General features: G+C 43.4%; 1 protein-coding gene across 1 annotated transcript in view; it reads right to left on the bottom strand.

Moving 5' to 3' along the window:
- Positions 1 to 16,516, bottom strand: part of FAM89A (family with sequence similarity 89 member A) — a 123,905-nt gene extending 107,389 nt beyond the window's left edge. Inside the window, exon 1 of the mRNA XM_085612041.1 lies at positions 15,872 to 16,516. Within this exon, the coding sequence (XP_085468167.1) occupies positions 15,872 to 16,129 (258 nt within the window). The 5' untranslated portion in view covers positions 16,130 to 16,516. The remainder of the gene's footprint in view (positions 1 to 15,871) is intronic.
- Positions 16,517 to 20,866: the final 4,350 nt, after the last annotated feature.

Here is a 20,866-nt window from a genome sequence, read left to right as displayed (position 1 = left end):
GTCCGCCCTGCAAGACAGTGGAGCTCCACGTGCCCTCTGTCACTGGTCTGTGGATAGTCGCCAATTCGGGCCTCCAAAGCCGCCCTGCGCTCTATTACCGCTGTGCTCCTCAGGGCCCTTGTCAGCAAAGGTCTGCGCCCTGGCAGCGTCCTCCCTTAAGGTCGAGGTGGCGAGGAGATGAGCGTCAATGGGTCAGGCCACCGCTTCCACGCCGTCCTCGTGGTCGCCGCCCCCCAGGGGCCCACCGGGTACTGCCGCCGACCTCCAAGCGTCTTTGCTCCGGGCTCTATCTCAATGGCAGGCGGCAGGCCAGCTCCCAACAAGGGAGGGCAGCCCACGCAGCTTCAGAGCAGCTCCTCACTTACTCGGCAGTCCTCCGGCAACCGCAGTCCGACGCTCCCCCAGTCAGACGCTTCCTGGGTCGCTGCAGGCCTCACATTCAAGGACCCCTCCCTTGCGGTACCACGGCCTGCGCGCCACCACGGAACAGACAGCACTCATCCCCTCCGAGACGGCAGCAGTGGGAGCCGTCATCAACCGGCGATCCCCCGTCGGGAGGGGCCGCCTCCCAGAGCTCGCCACACTATGGGGTCAATCCGCACCTGCGTCTGGAGTCGCGGGTCTGCGACGTTGTGATGTCGCCCGCGAGGAGCCGGCACTTCCGGTCCCCACTGCCGGGCAGCCCTCACTTCCCGCCGGCCGCCGGATCGCGCCAGGTCGTGGCTGAGCCGCGTCTCGCAGGCCGCTCAAGATGGCCGGCGCCAATCCGCAGTACCCACTGGTCTCGGCCCGAATGCAGTTCTCCGCCAGTCCTTTCCGCGCAGCTGCACCGTCGCCGGGGTCAGTGCCGGGCAGGGAGGCTCTCCGGGGTTCCCTGGGCCGCCGGGGCTTCATTGAATCAGGATTTTGGCTGGGCTGGATGCGGAGCTCGTCGCTCACGCGTCCATTCCCGTCGGCTGCCAAGCCACGCCCCGTTGTTGTTGTTTTATGTAGCACGAACTCGACCGGAAGGTATTGGGGCGCTTTACATGACCCCTCTGTGTGCGCACTAGGACCTGCAACCCCTGTAGTCTTTGTCCAGGACTCTAGGGTTCTGCTCCTCCTGCGTGCACCCATCAGAAGAGTGGGTAATTTGCTGGGCCGCGCTGCTCATGCTGCAACTTTTATTTAGATATTCTAAAGCAAACACGGTTTATAATAATTACGAATCAGCTAACAGGATTAATACCACTATATGGCGCCAGAAGCTAGATCTGCTCTGTTCCCGTTCCTTGAAGGACTTTTTTTTTTCCAAACAAAGAAAAACAAACCTTTTCTGAGGCCCTCAAAGTTTTCCGACATTCACATGCCCCACTGTGCTCATGTCTGGTGCTCAGTATGGGGTACTCCATGTCCCTAGTGGTCTCTAATCCTACCCACTCTGTGTTCACTGTTTCAATGCACTGTTCCCGTGCTCAGTGGCCACTGTTTGGCGCTCAGAGCCTGGCAGGGGCTCCACTCTCTAATGTTCCGTTTTTTTTGGGTCATCCACGGTCCTCAATGGTGTTCAGTGCTCACCCCCCTACATCCCACCCAGTATTGGATGAGCTGTGCCCCCTATGTTCTAGGACTAGCGATCTCACCTCCATAGCTCGATATTTGGGGTTCTGCCTCCTCACGTGCTCGGCATTCAGGGCTGGGCGTACCGTGAGCTCAGTGTGTAGGGCCTCGCACCCTTATGCACGCAGCCCAGGGGTCAGCCGCCCGCACACTCTGCGCCCACTGTGCTCCGTGTCTGTGGCTTCGCATCCCTCTGCTCAGCCCCCGGCTCCCTGCCACCGCTTCAAATTGTTTTCTTCTCTGCATTTTATAAAAGGGCAGGAGTTTTATTGCCCTCCAAGGTGGGCGCACTCTAGATGGATACCATTAACAGCTGACCTGGGGACGGGGCCTTTGCGAAGTCCACAGACACTTAAAGACACTACTCACGTTCACGGGGAACAGTTGTTTGTTAAATGCACCGACAAGGTAACGTTTTACTCTATCAGTGTGCCCAAGGAGTGCACTGGACGGGGATGGCAGACGCGGAGAAACATTTCCCTACATCAACACTGACAAGTATTTCCCAAAGAGAGCGGATGCCACGCTTAAAAACCTGATGCCTTGTGTTCTGATCTGTCCAGGACAGTGAGAAGCCCCGCAGTAAATGGAAGTGCATGGGTGAGATCGGTGCTGTTCACGACTGGCCTTCTGCACTACGAAACCCTCTTGGGTGGAGCTTGCACTACATGGGAGAACAAAGAAATAACGGCCGCACTTACCCTCTGTCCAGCTTCTGGAAAGCCTACACCCGTTGAGTGAGCAGGAGGCCTCTAGGGGGGACAGGTGTGCTGGACGGACGAGTGAAGAGGCTCGTCCCACCGTGGAGAACGGGAAACTCTGCAGACAGCGTCACATTCCTCCGACAGAAGCATCGAACGTTCATGTCAAATCAGTATTATCGTTCCTTCGACCAATGCCCAAATAAAGTTAATGAAACTTCCATTTCTGTATTTGGTATTCCGGTCTCTTAAAAACGCAGGGTCTGTGTTACTCCCGCAGTACTTTTGGGTATGCTGTCGGATAGACATTAACACAAGCATTTGCAATGCTTTCACGGGAGCCGCTCGCGCCCGATCAATAAATCATCAATGCTGCAATGTACTAGTATTAAAGTTTGATTCGGACACACGCACTGGGTTAGTTTATCCTGAATCACGAGCAGACATAACATCGTACGCATGCACTATAAAAAAAACAAGCGCTCGCCATCTGTTTTCACTCAGCCCCGTGTTTACGGGGCTGAGTGAAAACAAATGGTTCCCAAAAAGATAAGAAATACCTTCACAACAGAAGGAAAGCAGACGAGCCAGTCCGGTTGGGCCGGACAAAAAAAGCAACAAGCATTGGCATAGCCAATAGGTCTCGCCTTTGGAACCTTAGAAGTGTTTAACCATGCAATAGTTGCATAACTAAATACTTATAAGGTCTCAAAAGCCTATTGACTATGCAAAGCGGCCGTGAAAGTGATCGCGATCACGATCAAACATCAAAGCGGCCTTGCGGCAGTGAAAGTAATCGCGGTAAAGCGCGGCGCCCGCGCACTTGCACTGTAGCTCTAGGCTGGCCTGGTAGCACTTTTTGGAGCCCTCTCAATAAGTCTCGCCAGATCAGCGCATGCGCTGGGTCAGGCGAGACCGAAAAAGGAGGCACCCCATAAAGCTTATTTCCAATGGCAGCCCACCGTTTACCATAAACGGTGACGCAAGCTAATGGAAATAAGAAGCGGGGCTTCAAGCCCTTTTCTCAAACTCCTCATTTACAATAAATCTTGCCGAGCAAGCTACGCATGTGCGCAGCAACACTAGGCGAGACCTAAAAACCTACCAACTGTAGATATTGTTGTAAACTAAAACCTCATGGGAGTACATGGTGATGCTTCTCTTGTGGATCCCAACAAGTCATCTAACCCACAATGTCCTGCAAACCTCAAAATGTGACGGGGGGGGGGGGGGGGTCGAGGGGGGTCCAGCGAGGTATGGCTTGCGTGGATCCCTCACCGTTTTCCTACCCAGAATCCCCTGCAAACTTCAAATTTAGCTGAAAAAAACCCCACATTTTCCACATACTTTTGGGTGTAATCACCGTGCCGGCACAAATATCCTACCCCAGAGTGTTCCCCTCAGTCTCCCGAGTAAAATGATACCCGATTTTAGCCCCACAAACCCTTTGTTGATACCATTTGCAGGGAAGAAACCAGACGCTTTCATTTGCAGCACATTTTTCCCCAAAAACCCAAAATGTAGCTGTATTTTGGCTAATTTCTGGGTCCCCTTTAGGGAAATCCACAAACCCTGGGTATGTTTAGAATCCCCATGATGTTGGAAGAAAATGACGCAAATTTATCATGCATACCTTATGTGGTCAAAAAGTTACAGAGGCCTAAGCGAGAACTACCTCAAATAGCCAAAAAAAGGCTTAGCACGGAGTGTGTGTGCGTGTGTGTGCGTGTGTGTGTGTGTGTAGGAGGTCGAAGGAGTTACAAAAACAATGCAAAAAAAAGAAAAAATACACACCCTGCTCAGCTGATAAAGTCATAAAATAGAAACATCAGGGATGTGGTAATGGATTCGGAGCCCACAATGATGTAATGGCCTTGCTGCTACATTCTACAAGGTATTTGACAAACTATTGGCTCCACATCTCCTGGCATTGTTTAAGGAGGCAAAAGTCAGCACAAAAAGGAGCAACTTATTGCTTACAAACCTTACAAAGTACTGGCAAACAGACTAGTCCCACTACTACCAGGGCTAGTCTTGCCTGACCAATATGGTAATATGTCTAGCCAACTTACATCAATTAATCTACGCAGTTGTGATATACCTAGATGTAAATATGGTATGTGAAAACAGAGAGAGCATTCCGGTTCTAAACGTTGAAGAGGATGGGTCTAAGTAATAAGGAGTTGAGCTGGATCATGCTATTATACTCCCAATCTATAGCCCTTGTTAGAGTCAACCGTGCAATATCTGCACTGTTCAAAATGACCAGGTGAGCCAGTAAGTGTATCCGCTGTCGACAACCATATTTGCTACAGCGGCAGAGCCTAAGGCCTGCATGCTTCATCTGCCGGCACCTCTCTGCACATGGGCTCATGTTCAGATCGCATGGGCTACTGCTATCTATGACAATGATATTTTACCATTTATCAGAGATCTCTTGTCTAACCTACACCTGGTTATTTGTCAGATAATCAAATTTGGGGGATTTCTCGGCCATTACAATTGTCAAAGTTATTCATTCACCTGCTGACAAGGGGGATTAAAACACTAATAATGCCCCATTATAACCCCATTTAAGTGGGGCCGAGATAGAGATAAATATCTTGGAATCTCTGTAAATGGTCTGTGATGAATTGTTGCGTACCACAAAACATACACCAAAATGACAGAAAAAGTAAATTGCTGGGCCCGCCTACTCTGACTTTAGAAGCCTGAATTACATTAATGAAAATGGTTCTGCTACATAAACTTATATATGTATTTAGAAGCATCCCATGTCCCCGGCACGTCAATTTAAACAAAAAGATTTACAGATGCTGCTCATGATCAAATTAACCTGAGGAGGCAAACAACCACATATTAAATCATAACAGTTGATGCTACACTACAGAGCAGACTAGTTCACAGGACCTAATTTTAAGTTAAATTACATCTACTGGTTCCATCTATGACCCTACTTACCATAGCTAGTGGTGGAGCAGGACTCCATATCACTTGATACAGAACAACGCAGCAATAGACCACTGTTGCAAGATACCTTATGGCTGCCTGGATCTGGCGTTCAAAGTGTATCCAAGCAAGCATCTAGGAATTGTTATGATAGTTAGGAGAGGGGGCTCGGATGAGCTCCTTTCTCCTTCACACTTTACTCTGCCTAAACCGTTAGTGTCAGTTCATCATGTATTTTAACTTCCTGCACTTAACTATTTTTTAAATATTAGTGTCTTTGCTTTTATAAATATTCTAGCAGAGTTTTAATATAAATTTAATCGGTACCTTTTACTAGCTAGCTAAAGAGTCCGAATGAAGAATTCCACATTAAAATACTAGGCCCACTGTTATTTTGTACATCCCTCGAGTATAAAAGATTTGTTTTGAATCTATATGTGGGTACTAGAAGATCTTGCACTTTACTCTAGCATTTGCACTGACCAAACTGAAAATTTCACTTTAAAACTTTATGGTTTACTGCCATTTTGTGCATCCCTTTGGGTATAAAAGATTTAATGTATTGGGTCTACGTGAGAGCGCTAGATGAACTTGCAATTTAAATATTTGCACAGACTTGTGTGTAAGTTGTCCCAGGGATCAGCAGGAGGAGTCCTGTGTTTAGTGGAACTGGGTAGTCTACTGATGCATTGTATGTAAAATTGGAACCCAAGTGTATAATGTTTTGCACCTATGAGATTTGCAGATTTAGAGGGGATCTATGGTACAGATTGCTTGGTTTTATTATGGTTTCTTGTTTGCATTCGAACTTTTATGATCTTGAATGATCGACAAAGCTTTAGGAGGATGAGTAAATTGCTGGATCTGCATACCCTGCCATTAGTAGCCCGAATTACATTAAAGAAAATGGGTCCGATACTAAAGTGTTATATTCCGCTTTAGGTGTCAGTATATAGGTTTTCCTGATACATGTCCTTATATATGTCCTTATATAGGCACAATTTGCATTGCCCTTATATAGGCATAGGATTCAAGTCCTTATTTAGGCATTAGCCATGCTATCCAAATAACCTTCCCTTACCATGGCACGCCACGGCTCGGCTGCAAGACTGGATACTGCTCGCCACGGCGGCAAGCAAGGAGACCTCAATTTAGAGGAGCCCGTGTCCCAGCCTGATGCACTAAGAAGACGCTGTCATCCCTGCTCACAGAGAATCCAGCTTCCAGTGTTCTGACTCCCTTCGCGGGGTGTTAGAGTTCGAGAACCGGATAGAGATTCCAACCTCTCTCATTCTTAAGGTATGGAGCTGACTAGAACCTAAAAAGACTCTTGGCATACAAACTACAGCATACCATACAGCACCTACTTCTTACCTTGTCCTACACTTGGGTACACTGGGGTAGAACTAGTTAGAGAACGCATCGTATGAGTACTCGCATTTTTAGCCTATGTTATTTGTGTATATGAATATATATGTCATAGCTAAAAGATAATGCTAGCAAAGTATTATTCCTGTCTACTGTTTATGCTGTACATAATATATCTTGCATACTGTTATGATTGTAACAGCACATCTCTTACACAAGAAATAAGACTGTTCAATTCTTTTTTTATTGATACGCCCGTCTACTCTGTGTAAACTCTACAGAAACGAAGCATGCACGATTAGCTGAGTGAAACTTATCTATTGTTTCCACGATTCTTAGAGTGTTCCGATTCTACAGGAAACAAAGTTGTCATGTTTATGCGGTTGCCAGAAACTACTCCCTTCTTGTTTCACAAGGAGTTTCTAGTGGCCTCTGAGTTAGCTGGCACACAAAGTAATCAAGTTTAATATACTCGCTAGGGGCATACTGACCTCAGTCCTATGCCAAAACTATAGTGTATATTATTCCAATATGCAGAGCCCATTAGGGAAATAGGAACCACACTACATGGCGCCCAACGTTTGATAAGGCAGTAATTCAACGCTAGATACTGAAGTAACTCAGTCGTGCTTTTCTCAGAGACCCCTACTCACATACTCCAAAGACGTTTGGAGTGGGTAAGGTTAAGTATTCACCAAAACTGAATAGGACAAAAATTCTATATTAGCTGTTTGGTTTGTTCAACGTTGAAGGATACAGTGTTCCAAAATATTGTGCACCTTATCTTTGTTTCCTTGAAACTTGTTCTACATTTTTCAAAAAACAATGTCCAATTTCGGGGATAATGCTAAGGCTGTTCCAGCCGACGAAGCATTACATATCGTTGTAAATTCTACCGGTTTTAATTAAACCGATGAGGATCCGATTCCTATCCATCCGAATATAAGAAGAGCCATCACTCTAAAACTCATACAACATGGCCTAACACCAAAAGGTGGTAGAGCAGTTTTCGTGATAGAGGCACATAAACCTTTTCAGACAGAGGTATTCTATTCATGGATAGTATTCCCAGAATCAAATCTAATAACAAAAGTGTTTCACTTCTTTAAAGAAGATGATCCACCTGAGGAATACATTCCCTTCAAGGATATTGAAATTCCACTCCCATCCCAGGAGCATGATCTCTGGTTTAAAGGTGCCCTAAAACATCACAAAAACATTACCAGGCTCGGTCCACTAGGTAGACCAGGAGCAACATGGCCGATTTTAGCCAGCTACACACCTCATCCTGACATCGAAGAGATGTCAGACGAGGAGTTACTCACTCAACTAAAAGAGAGTTAATAAAAATGTACAGACAGTCAAATGCGTCATGCGGACTTTCACAGTCCAACCACCATTGACCATAGCAAATCAAACCACTCAACAGGGTAAAACACTGAAAATTACTCCACAGACTTTACACGCAGTCATGGGTAAAATGCCCCCAAAACGTGAACAAATTCCATTCTGGATAGCTCAAAAACATACTCAAATTGAAGCAGTATTTCCTAATACTAGCCCTTATGAGAAACACAGAATTCTAACAATCTGTTTACCAATGGGGATCACACCAAAACTGGAAAACTGCACCACTTGGGGCACAGTCTTTACTGCCATCTATACTAAAACACATGGTGCTCCGTCAATTGCAGTAATACCAGATGTCCTGAAACAGATTCAAAACGAATACGAGGCAGAGCCTGCTCTGAATTTAGGTATGAAATTAATGAAAAATTTCAACCAGGTCTCAACAATAATACTATCTAATATTAAAGGGGAGGCAGCATCAGTGGCGATCCGCCAACGCTTAAGGGAATTTGATGTAACAGATCATTAACATGAACTGCCCAGAATAATTGAAAAATCTTATGCAGAATTAGGCAGAGACAGTTTGAATGGAAAACCTTTGAAGCCAAAACTGTGTGAAGGTCCTGAGAAGGGCTCTATTAAACAAGATCCTACATTTCTAAAAAGAAGTGGGAAACTAATAAACAAAACTCAAAAGAGACACGGTCTCAATCCCGAGGTAGGTCTCCTCAAAAGGAGCCCTCTGAAAGGAGGTATAACCTCAGGAATAGGGATAATTTGAGAAAACCTGACAGGTATCAGGATACTGATACACGTTCCTCTCGTACCTTTCAGATATCGTCACAGATATCCGAAAGAAGAGGACGGTCAGATCACAAAGAAGAACGCGTGAAGTCCAAAGACAATCAACACGTTCAGAAAAATAAATCAAAACCTCAATTCACCAAGAAAAAAAGGTAGCAGGTCTGAAGATCAGACATTTCGAGAATACTGAGAACACAGCTCAAGAAGTAACAATAGCTCGGCAGAACCTGAAGGAACTTCTGGAGATAGTGAACTTGAATGAGTACATAACTGTAGACACCAGGGTTAGTACTCCACAAAGGTTATATGAAATAACACTCCGGATGGAGGGAGACATACCAAGAAAAGTGAAAGCACTCTTTTGGGAGAAACTTTCAAGGGGTTATGATATACTTCTAGCAGAACAGGACTGGCCACCAGAATTTGTCAGGGAGTGCCCACATGGCGAGGACATCATTATGCCAGCCTTCTCCAACCATATTCCAATTGACTTAAAATACACTTATTCCAGGAAATGGGCAGTTGCCCAGGCCGCAGCTTTATACAAAAATCATGTAGGACGGGATGAGGACGCACCTCACCACAAAATACAGTAAAACAAAAAAAACCTACTGCACAAAGGCAGTACCCAATTAAACAAGAAGCTAAAAAACAGGTCAGGGAGATCTTAGATCAACTTGAATACCAAGGGGTGAATGAAACATGCACCTCCTCAATGAAAAATCCTTTGTTTCCTGTATCCAAACCAAACAATACGTATCGTCTAGTTTTATTCACATAGTACAGCATTATTGAATAACATTGTGCGTAAAAATATAAAACCACATTAGACATTTCAAATGGTTTCTTTTGTCAAAACATAGCACCTGAAAGCAGGTACTTAACAGCTTTCTCAATAATGGGAACCCAGGGTCACTTTTGTCGACTACCGCCAGGGTTGAAGTACAGCCCAGGGTTATTCTCAGCAAGAGTAGCAGAGTTACTACAAATTTATGATGAGGCATGGTCATATGTCGATGACATATCTGACAGACGAGGACCTAGATAGGCACTTGAACAGGGTGAGTACCATTATACTGGGCTTTGCCTCTGAGGGCTATAAATTCAACTTTACAAAATCTAGACTTGCCCAGCTCAATGTCCTTTTCCTAGGATATGAGCTTTCAAGTGAAGGCAAATCCTGGCAGCTAACTTTTTAGAAAAGTGTGCGTTGCTCCAACCTCCAAAAACGCTGAAAAATGTACAGTCTATTCTAGGAAGAACATATATTTATAAAATTACGCAGAAAGGATTAAAACTCTACAAATTAATCAAACCTGATTTTTCAATCAAAGATTGGACACAAGAACACAGAAATATTGTGTTCACGTCAAGCTAACATGTTAGCAACAAATCACTTACAAACATGCGTAAATGCACACAATTTAGTGATCCGAATAATTTCGGGTCAATGCGGATTCACCTATTTAACATTTAATGAGGGTGAAAAAGTACCTATCGCATACAAATCACATTTGTATACACAAGAAGAAATGCGATTCACTTCAACAGAAAAAATTCTGACAGCAGTTCAAACCACTGTAGCAAAAGAAAGCGCTCTAGCTCAGGGGAAACGCATTATTGTCCTGACTCCAATACCAGCCTTAGAGGCGGTTACAAAAGCGAGCATTCCAAATGCAAAAGCTTTACATCCAAGATGGAAACAATGGGTTAATTCTCTTTCTGCTACAGATGTTGAATATGTTTTTGATCCAGATTTAAAAACACAAGCATTCCTACAATATGAACATGAACGTCCTCTGCCCACTGAGATTCTTCCTCTTGATCAGTACGAATGTATAATTTATACTGACGGATCAACACAACCCGATACAGGGAGTAAGCAAGCTTACAGTGCAGCATGCGCAATTGTTAAAGGTCGCATGTGAGATGGTATCTTCAGACCTATGGTCACTAAAACTCAATCTCTAGGAAATTGTGCAGCTCAGAGAGCTCAGCTACAAGCATTTAAACTGCATGTGCAAATGCAAAAACAACAGTTGGACAGAATGCAGAACAATGTCATACATTCACCCCAGTACAGAGATCTGGGCCTAAATACATCGTTTTTTTTCTCAACATGCCATTCCAGTTTGAACCCAGCCATATGCAAATCAGTCTTGACCCTGTGCCTCATGGGAACTGTCCAGCCCGATCTGCCAAGCCAGGTCCTCCCTGGACTGGAACCAAGCATCCTAGGACCGGTTTCTTTCTCGCCCTAAGTGTGCCAGGTATGCTCAGACCTGAGTCCTGGGCTCACTGTGCCACTGGAATCAAGCTATCCTGGCTGAAGAGGGGTGAAACCCTGAAACCGGTCCTAGGGTGCTTGTTTCCAGTCCAGGGAGGACCTGGCTTGGCAGTTCGGGCTGGACTGTTCCCATGAGGCACAAGGTCAAGACTGATTTGCATATAGCCAGGTCTAAACTGGGGTGGCATGGTGAGCAAAAGAATGATGGATTTAACCCAGATCTCTTGACTGGGGGGTGAATGTTTTGATTTGTTCTGCATTCCGTCCATCAATTGTGTGTCTTTTGCTTTCTCACCCTAAAATGTGCCAGGTATGCTCAGACGCGAGTCCTGGGCTCACTGTGCCACTAGAATCAAGCTATCCTGGCTGAAGAGGGGTGAAACCCCGAAACCGGTCCTAGGATGCCCAGTCCAGGGAGGACCTGGCTTGGCAGTTCGGGCAGGACTGTTCCCATGAGGCACAGGGTGAAGACTGATGTTGCATATGGCTGGGTTCAAACCGGAATGGCATGGTGAGCAAAAAAACGATGGATTGAGGCCCAGATCTCTGTACTGGGGTGAATGTATGACATTGTTCTGCATTCTGTCCATCAACTGTTGTTTTTGCATTTGTCACCCCGAGTGGGACGAGTATGCCGAGACGTGGGTCCCGTGCTCTCCATGCCAATGGAATCAAGCTATCCTCGCTGAAGAGGGGTGAAACTCCGAAACCGGTCCTAGAATTCTTGTTTCCAGTCCAGGGAGGAACTGGCTTGGCAGTTCGGGCTGGACTGTTCCCATGAGGCACAGGGTCAAGACTGATTTGCATATGGCCATGTCTGAACTGGGGTGGCGAGCAAAATAACGATAGATTAAACCCAGATCTGTGACTGGGGTGAATGTTTTGCCAATGTGCAACATTCCGTCCATCATCTTGTGTTTTTTTTTTTTTCATTATATTCATGTTCATTCAGCATCTTTTGTAAACATATGCTTAAAATGAACAACTGCTTTAATATGTACAGCACCTTTGCAATTCATGTCTAGCTAAAGTTTTTTTTATAACAGACTTATTTTAGTATGCTTTTACAAATGTTTTTAGCAACATGTGGTGCTCAATTTTAATGTTTAGCATTTAGTACAATCGTTCATTTGAAAATGGAGTTTGTGTTGTATTCCGCTTTAGGTGTCCGTATATAGGTTTTCCTGATACATGTCATTATATAGGCACAACTCGCATTGCGTTTATATAGGCATAGGATCCCAGTCCTTATTTAGGCATTAGCCATGCTATCCAAATACAGGCATGGTCACCCCCACCGTCCACCCCAACGAGTTCTTAGAAAACAGACCCTTAAGCTGTTGGGAGTTTCCCTAGCCCAGGATTATTGATTTCTCCAAGAACTCATTTATTATGCATGAACCGCTATACCCCAAGGGTTCATTCATGACGTCTTCCTCTGCCCGACTTTACGTCAATGCAAACATTCCTAAGCACCTTCCAGGTATAAATATACCTTCCCTTACCATGGCACGCCACGGCTCGGCTGCAAGACTTGATACTGCTCGCCACGGCGGCAAGCAAGGAGGAGACCTCGACTTAGAGGAGCCCGTGTCCCGGCCGGACGCACTACCAAGACGCTGTCACCCCTGCTCACAGAGAATCCAGCTTCCAGTGTTCTGACTCCCTTCGCGGGGTGTTAGAGTTCGAGAACCAGATAGAGATTCCAATCTCTCTCATTCTTAAAGTATGGAGCTGACTAGAACCTAGAGGGACTCTTGGCATACAAACTTAGCATACAAACTATAGCATACCATACTATAGAATGCAGCACCTACTTCTTACCTTGTCCTACACGTAGGTACACTGGGTTAGAATTAGTTAGAGAACGCATTGTACGAGTACTCGCATTTTTAGCGTATGTTATTTGTGTATATGAATATATGTGTCATAGCTAAAAGATAATGCTAGCGCAGTATTTTTTTCTACTGTTTACGCTGTACATAATATATCTTGCATACTGACTTATGATTTTAACAGCACATATCTCTTACACGAGAAATAAGACTGTTCAATACATCCTTTTATTGAAACCCCCATCTGCTCTTTCTGTGTAAACTCTGCAGAAACTAAGCATGCACGATTAGCTGAGTGAAACTATTATCTATTGTTTCCACGATTCTGAGAGTGTTCAGATTCTAAAGGGAAACAAAGTTGTCATGTTTATGCGGTTGCCAGAAACTACTCCCTTCTTGTTTCACAAGGAGTTTCTAGTGGCCTCTGAGTTAGCTGGCACACAAAGTAATTAAGTTTAATATACTTGATAAGGGCATACTGACCTCAGTCCTATGCCAAAACAATAGTGTATATTATTCCAATGCGCAGAGCCTATAAGGAAATAGAAACTACACTACGATAACTTTTATATCTATTCACATCTAATTATGTTTTTCTAAAAATAAAAAAAATACTGATGCTGCTGATAATCAAATTAACCTGGGGAGGCAAACAACCACATATTAAATGGGAAATGCGGATGCTACACTACAAAATGGGCAGGTTCACAGGATCTAATTTTGAGTTACAGTACAGCTACTTGCAAGAATAACACGGACACTACTGGCTCCACCCCCCCCCGCTTAACAGTTTCTTACTCAACAAAATGATCACCAGGTCCCAGATTTTCAGGTTATACAATGCATTCCAAGATAAGATAATGTTTGTGGTTCCTATTAGCAAAGGTAAATGGGAAGCCAAAATGAGACTGCAATTGATGGGTGACTAACAATCAGACCGCTCATAGGGAAGAAGGTTCTTACAAAAGGCACGAACTGATCCAATATAAATTCTTACACATTATATACTATAAACTACAGGGAATGGTAGCAAAGGAGCCAGGAGACTACTCTAGATACCACAGCTGATGAATACAGAAGATTTCGGCCTGTCTATGCCCATAAATTGTAAAATCTTCTATTTTTATTCTGGTCTTTCAGATTGCAAAAATGTGTGTAGTTACACACCTTTGTTGGTATGAAAGCCAAACTTCTGTTTTTCGTCCTCCTATTTCACAACTTTGAACTTCTTTCAAGAAACCATTTCATGTACTATCTCCCTGTACTCTGGTGAGATGGATAAACGCTAAAGGTGGCATTGATTTTTCCATGCTTGGGACCCACTCTGCATGGAGGGCTACTGCATCCAAAGCAAACATTTCTTCTGGGTGCCTGGAGGACATTCTAAAAGCATAAACTAGTCAAGAGGTTATACTTTCAAAACTTTATTACAAACCAATAGAACATGAGTCTTGTGATATTACTGCTAAGCTTTAAACTAGTCATAATTTAGCCTCTGGTCGTGTAACAGAATGGGAATCTCCCCCACTAGCGTGGCGGTTAGTTTGAATTCTATTATAGACACCAAGCAAACATTATATATCCGTGCTTCTCCCTTAATGGGCATTCTTTTGTTTAATATGCAATTCCATATTCTTTTCAGAACAAGACCGTTTATCTTTATTTCATTAAGTTTGCTGAGTGTTCTTTAGGGACTGATACCTTGTCGTCATCCGATCCGACTTTCCTGTTGAACCTTTAGTGCATCAAAGACCAGGAAGCTTGCTACTGCTGCTGGGATTATTATAATCTTAGCTGTTATAACCGGCGGTTATTGTGATGGCAGAGCACTACTGAAGTGTAGCCTTCATAAATTCATAACCTGCTGGACTGCTTCTTTTGCACTCTATGTTGGTTTTAGAATAATATAGATAGGTTTCTTTGGTGGTAGTTTTCAGTAAAGAATAAAAGTCATACTCATTGCCACTGTGCCTTTAATAGAATCCAAAACGCCTCTAACGTTAGTGGGTGAGACTTTCCATTAGTGTTTAAGTCACCAAGAATCTTGGCATGTTCTATTTTGTGCACCCCCCCCCCCCAACTAACCTTGTGCAATATCCTGGTATGCTTATAGATGGTTGAGAGAAGGTGGTTCTGTTGCTAGGGGTGGAATGTAGACGAACGGCGGCTGACTGAGGACGAGCCTGCCGCGCGTGTCTGGCGGTGACTATTCGTACGCGTTGATAATAAACTTCTCTTTGAAGATATTCGTCTCCGACGTCATCTCTCGCCATTACACATTGCTAAGACATGCTTGCACAAAAATGACGATCATCAAACTGCGAGAGGCACAAACCAATTCATTTCAATCCTAATTAACGTAAAAATGTTGCCAAGATTATACAAAGCGGAGGACTCCCGACTACAAACTAAATAAATAAAATAATCTTGCGTCTTAAATAAGTCCCCGATCCAGTGAGTGGACAGCCTTTTTCCTGTACACGCGTGGTGCACTTTATTCTGCAAAAAAGGTACTCTACTTACAATAACAACGTTAATCGCTGTTTTTGTTGTAGTCGATAAGCCATTAATAAAAGAAAAGCTGGTCGGCATCAATCCAATTCATCACGCAATTTCTGCAGTGGCCTCCCAGAGGTAAACATTGATTTTAAAGTTGTCAGGTGCCGCTCTTCATCGCAGACCTAACCCCTAAATCAACGTGAGTTTGCGAAATCCGTTAAAGAGATGCAAATGTTCACAACCAGAAGACAGCCAGTCTGAGAAATGTATAAGCCTTTGGCCAAAATATAAAAATACTTAAGCCACGCTTTTCCCCAAAGTTCGCACAAAATAAATACATGCACCTACTTTAGGTGCTCCTCACACCTTTCCACTGAACATCGTGATATTAATACGGGCACTACAGCAACCCAGACTTGTTATCAAACATCTACATAATTCAATGCCCTTCTTCCAGACCCCCACCTGAAAATACTCACCATCTCTTTTCTGAGCAAGGCCAAGGCTGCGTCCAGGTTGGGGGGCTTGGGCAGCAGCTGGGAGCTGCCCCTGGACGGACCTCCGCGGCTCAGCTCGTCCTGGATGCGGGACTTCTGGGCGTAGACTCGCTCCAGGTCCCGCCAGCCTGAGCCCCCGCTGGAGTTGAGCAGGCCGCTCAGGCTCTTCGGCAGCGGGGGAAGTCCGTCCACGGGAGGGGCCCCAGCTGGGGCTACGGCTGCCTGATATGAGCCACTCATGGCCGGGCAGCCTGACTTGTCGGGCAGTGGTCGTCTGGGCAGTCCTGAAATAACACTCGGCGAGAGGCCCTCTGGAGACGATGCGGCAGCTGGGCTAGGGGTTTACAGCATAGAAGCGGCAGCGGCTGCCTGCCTGCCCGCCTCCCTATCAGCTTTCCAAGGGAGCCAAAGGGAGCGCAGCCGCAGGGTCACGGCCGCCCGGAGAAAGTCCTCCTCAGTTCCCGGTTTCCTTTCCTTCTCTCGCCGTTCTTTCTACCCTACGTATTTCCTTGAATTCACTTTTTTTCCTTCCCCGGTGTGTTGCGATGTGGCTGTGGGAGGAGAAATGACTGAATAACAATCCTCCCCCCCTTTAACTGAGAAGAGACCTTTGAAAACAGCTCACGGTTTCGCTTGACGTACGCACGCACGCCGACGCCTACTGTACTGGGGCGTGAGGTAACATACTTCACCTGCGTGGGAAGTGTTCGCTGGTTTTGTCCCGCCTGGTATTTCACGCCCCAGGGAGGAGGACCATCCCTAATTGTCTATATAATTGTGTTAGCCAGTTTTCATAATCTTTTCTGGCTGTTAGTGTATGTGGAGCGAGTCCGGTGTTTCTTTATAGACATGTGTTTGCACATCCCTGTACAGTAATGCTGCCACAAAGTGTCGATCTTAATTACTGAGTATTGTAGTCCTGAACGCTGACGTTCCTTCGTTACATTTGGGATGTAGAAATACATACACATATATATTACCTACTGGCAATCGCCAGTAGGTAGTTATAGTTAGAGCCTAGTTTCCATAGGAAAAGCGTTTTTTGATTTGCCAATATCTTTGGCGCTGTTTGACGAATCTTCGTGAAATTTTCAAAACTAATGGGGCGCTCCGGTCAGCTCCTGTCTTGAAAGTTTCGGGGTGATAAGTGAAGCGAGGGCCGACAACAAAGGAGGGTCCCAAAGTGCGTTTTCTCCATGTTAATTTCCATGGGAAGTTTTGGAACAGGCTACAGGCTGAACTGCTGAACGGAATTACACCAAATTTGGCAAAAAGGTAGCTCTTGGTTCAGAAAGCGCCCTTTTTTTTTTAAATGGTGTAAATCCGTTCAGTAGTTGCTGAGCAATAAAAAAAAAAACAGCAGAAAAACAACTATTGGCGCTCGGACTTTCTTTTTGCCCTGAAAGCAGTTTCAGCTATGGTAAAACAAGAGTTGACATTTTCTTCTACATACGGAAATTGAAGCTGAAAAAATTCTTTACCATTAAAGGCAACACCAATGAATCGCAAAGCAATATCAACAATGAGGCACTCAGCAATGTTGGCCCAGCTATTAATCTTCAGGCTTCAGATGCCAGTATGCTACTGACCATCCATGAACTCACAAACAATACAGCGGATGAAAGCGACAATACTGCAACACCAAACTCGACACAAGAAAAATTGAAGACGTTTAATCTAATTGACTCATGTGCTGGCAAAAGCCCATTCAAAAAGAAATCCACCTTTTGTCCTATGATGCCAAAAGATGCTATTGACATCTTCCATGAGAGAACAACTGAAGATCTTAAAAAACTATACCACAAGGTCAACCATGGGAAAAATAAGCACAGAGCAAAATTCCATGATATAGAATACAAAAAACTGATATCTAAATTATAAAACAATCAGGAAATCATTATTAACAAGTCTGACAAAGGTGGCAATTTGGTTATATGGCCACGTAGTGACTACACAAAAGAAGCATTACGCCAGCTCAATGATACTACATGTTATGTCCAATCATCCATGGGTGAATACAACAATGCCAAGGAAGCCCTTAAGAAACTTCTGTTGGGATATAAATGGTATGGCCTTATTTCCAAACAGGAATACTTGTTTTTACACAAAGAATTCCCTATAATACCTATCCTATATCTTATCCCAAAGATCCACAAACAAACGGAACCAGTTCCTGGAAGACCAATTATTTCTGCTATTGGGGGGATGTGTGAAAACATGAGTCGATATGTGGACTATTTCTTACAGAGTCAAGTACAGATGCTCCCAACTTACGTTAAAGACACTGGGGATTTTCTCAAAAAATTGGAAGAAACAAGCTGGAATGATGAGTGTATACTCATTACTCTTGATATAGAAGCACTCTATACAAGTATTGAACATCAAAAAGGATTGGCGGCAGTGAAACACTATTTAGAGACTAGATCCCTCAGTTACTATAACCATAACATCATGTTAATTGAGATGATCAATTGGTGTCTGTGCAACAATTTCTTTATGTTAAAAAAAAAATGTATAGACAATCCAGAGGTGTGGCGATGGGAGCCTGCTTCTCTCCCAGCTACGCGTGTTTACACGTGGGTTGGTGGGAGGAGCAGGCTCTCAGAGGCATTTTTAGAGAGACAGTAGACATTCATGTTAAGAGTTGGTTTCGTTACATTGACGACATTTTTATTATTTGGAAGGGAAGTGTTCAAAGTGCTGAATTGTTTATATCCAACATCAATGTCAATGAAATGAATTTACATTTCACATCATGTATCAGCAAAAAAAGTGTTGATTTCTTGGACACCACTGTCTATGTTGAGAATAACAAACTCCACACAACTCTACACAGGAAGTCTACATCAGGCAACTCAACATTACATGCCACCAGCTCACATCCACACCATTTGATAGCGAGTATCCCATTTGGTGAATTATTAAGACTCAAGAGAATTTGCAGCACAGAAGAGCAATTCAACAAATGCAAATTGGAGTCCCTCGATCGTTTCAGACAAAGAGGATATAGGGATGATATTTTACAGAAAGCTATTCTCAAAGCTACCCTCAGATCCAGGGATTCTCTGTTAAACAGTGATATTGTCAACAATGATAATAGTCAAGGTAGTGAAGCTAACCTAGAAGTACCAAGACTAATCACTACATTCAGTCAACAGCAAAGACAAATTAAGGCTATTATTGTGAAAAATTGGCCTATTCTACTTACTGACGGGGTATTGGCACCAAGTTTACCCAAGATACCAACTTTCACTTTTAGAAGGGCTGAATCTATGAGGACGGAACTGGTTAAAAACAGTCCTGAAATTCTAACCACCAAAACATGGTTGAAGCCTCAATCGGGTTTTTACAAATGCTCAACATGTAGAGCCTGTAAATTCGGTAAGAATACCACTCATTTTACGGTTCCCTTTAGTCCCTATAAAAGAGAGATAAGAGGACACTTTACATGTCGCACTGAGTTCGCTATTTATGTTCTTACCTGCACTTGTAATCTAAATTACATAGGCAGTACCAAATTACCAGTGCATATGCGTATTCTGCAGCACCTTCGTGCTATAGTAAATAATGATACAAATTATCCTGTAGCACGCCATTTTAAGACAGTGCACCACAATGATCTCAATTGTCTTAATTATTATGTGGTAGCTGCGGTCCCAGCACCAACAAGAGGAGGTGATAGGGAATTAATGCTGAGAAAACTTGAAACGCATATGATAATGGAATTTGACAGTAAGTCACCCAATGGACTTAACACAACAGAAGATCTGCATTATTACCTATAAACAATTTCCTTAAGCAACATTTTTTCCACCACTAACAGGCACCTTATAAGCTATTACGATTATATCTATAGTACACTCTTAGATAGGTACAGCTATTATCGTTTCTTTGGAGGTCTTTTTACACTTACTTGCCCCAGCTTTTCCCAGTATTATTACCATCTTACGGTCACATACACGATGTATTTTTTAAATAAAATAAATAAGAAAATTATCCCATAAAAAATAACTTAGTCAACATAAATTTAGATTGTTTAGATGTGTTTTTAGACATGGGTTTTACTATTTTGGTTTTTATTAAGCACTAGATAAGCACTTTAGATTAATAATTAGGTGTTTCAATGCGGTATTTGCACATTTTTTTGATATAACTGATATTTTGATCTAGATATGACAATACGACCGATTGTATCCATATACACTGTTAATTAATAATAAGTGTATGTTAGTTAGTTTCAAGAGAGGCATATGTGCGTTATTTCTGTTGGTTCGCAACAACTGGATTTTAGTATTACAGTATATACCATATACTTTCACACTGCGGGTATGGAGCTTTATGCATTTGAGCAAAGTATTTCCAGCATATTACCATGTGGTCAAATATGGGTCTGTAAAATACTATCCTTAGGCAACTACAACAAAGAGACAAAATCCACACACATATTCATGTGTTTTATTTGCATAAATAAATATAAAATCCAGCCTACAGCTTATCGGACTACACTATACTTTATATCTTGGTTTCCATTGGTCTAAATGTATTATTTATGAATTTATCCAATTAATATTGGTGAGATTGTTTTAAATAATGTATTTATTGTTATTTATTTATTACAAATTCAGTATTGTGTTGCACATGTGAAAAAATAATCTTATAGTATGTGTTCTATGTTCTTTGGGATCACGTGACACTAGTGGGTGGTATTTAAAAAGCAATGGTGTACGCATTTCTTTATGTGATCAAGGCTGCTGTGTCAGTCGAAACGCGTTATGACATATTGAGTGAGCAATAAACATCCTGTCATTCCAACTAAGAGGAGTTCGTGCTGGTTCTTTTCATCGCCCGTGGGGAAGTTGAAAGGCAGCGATTCAGTCATATATATATATATTCACTGAAAAAACCATAGGTTTCACACATGTTATAGTTAGCTGGACATTTTACTGATAAAAAACCAATGAAATTCCCCCGTTATAG

This window comes from Triturus cristatus, chromosome 6 (assembly GCF_964204655.1).
Source record: "Triturus cristatus chromosome 6, aTriCri1.1, whole genome shotgun sequence".
Classification (NCBI taxonomy): Eukaryota; Metazoa; Chordata; class Amphibia; order Caudata; family Salamandridae; genus Triturus; species Triturus cristatus.
This window is presented reverse-complemented; position numbering and strand designations above follow the sequence as displayed.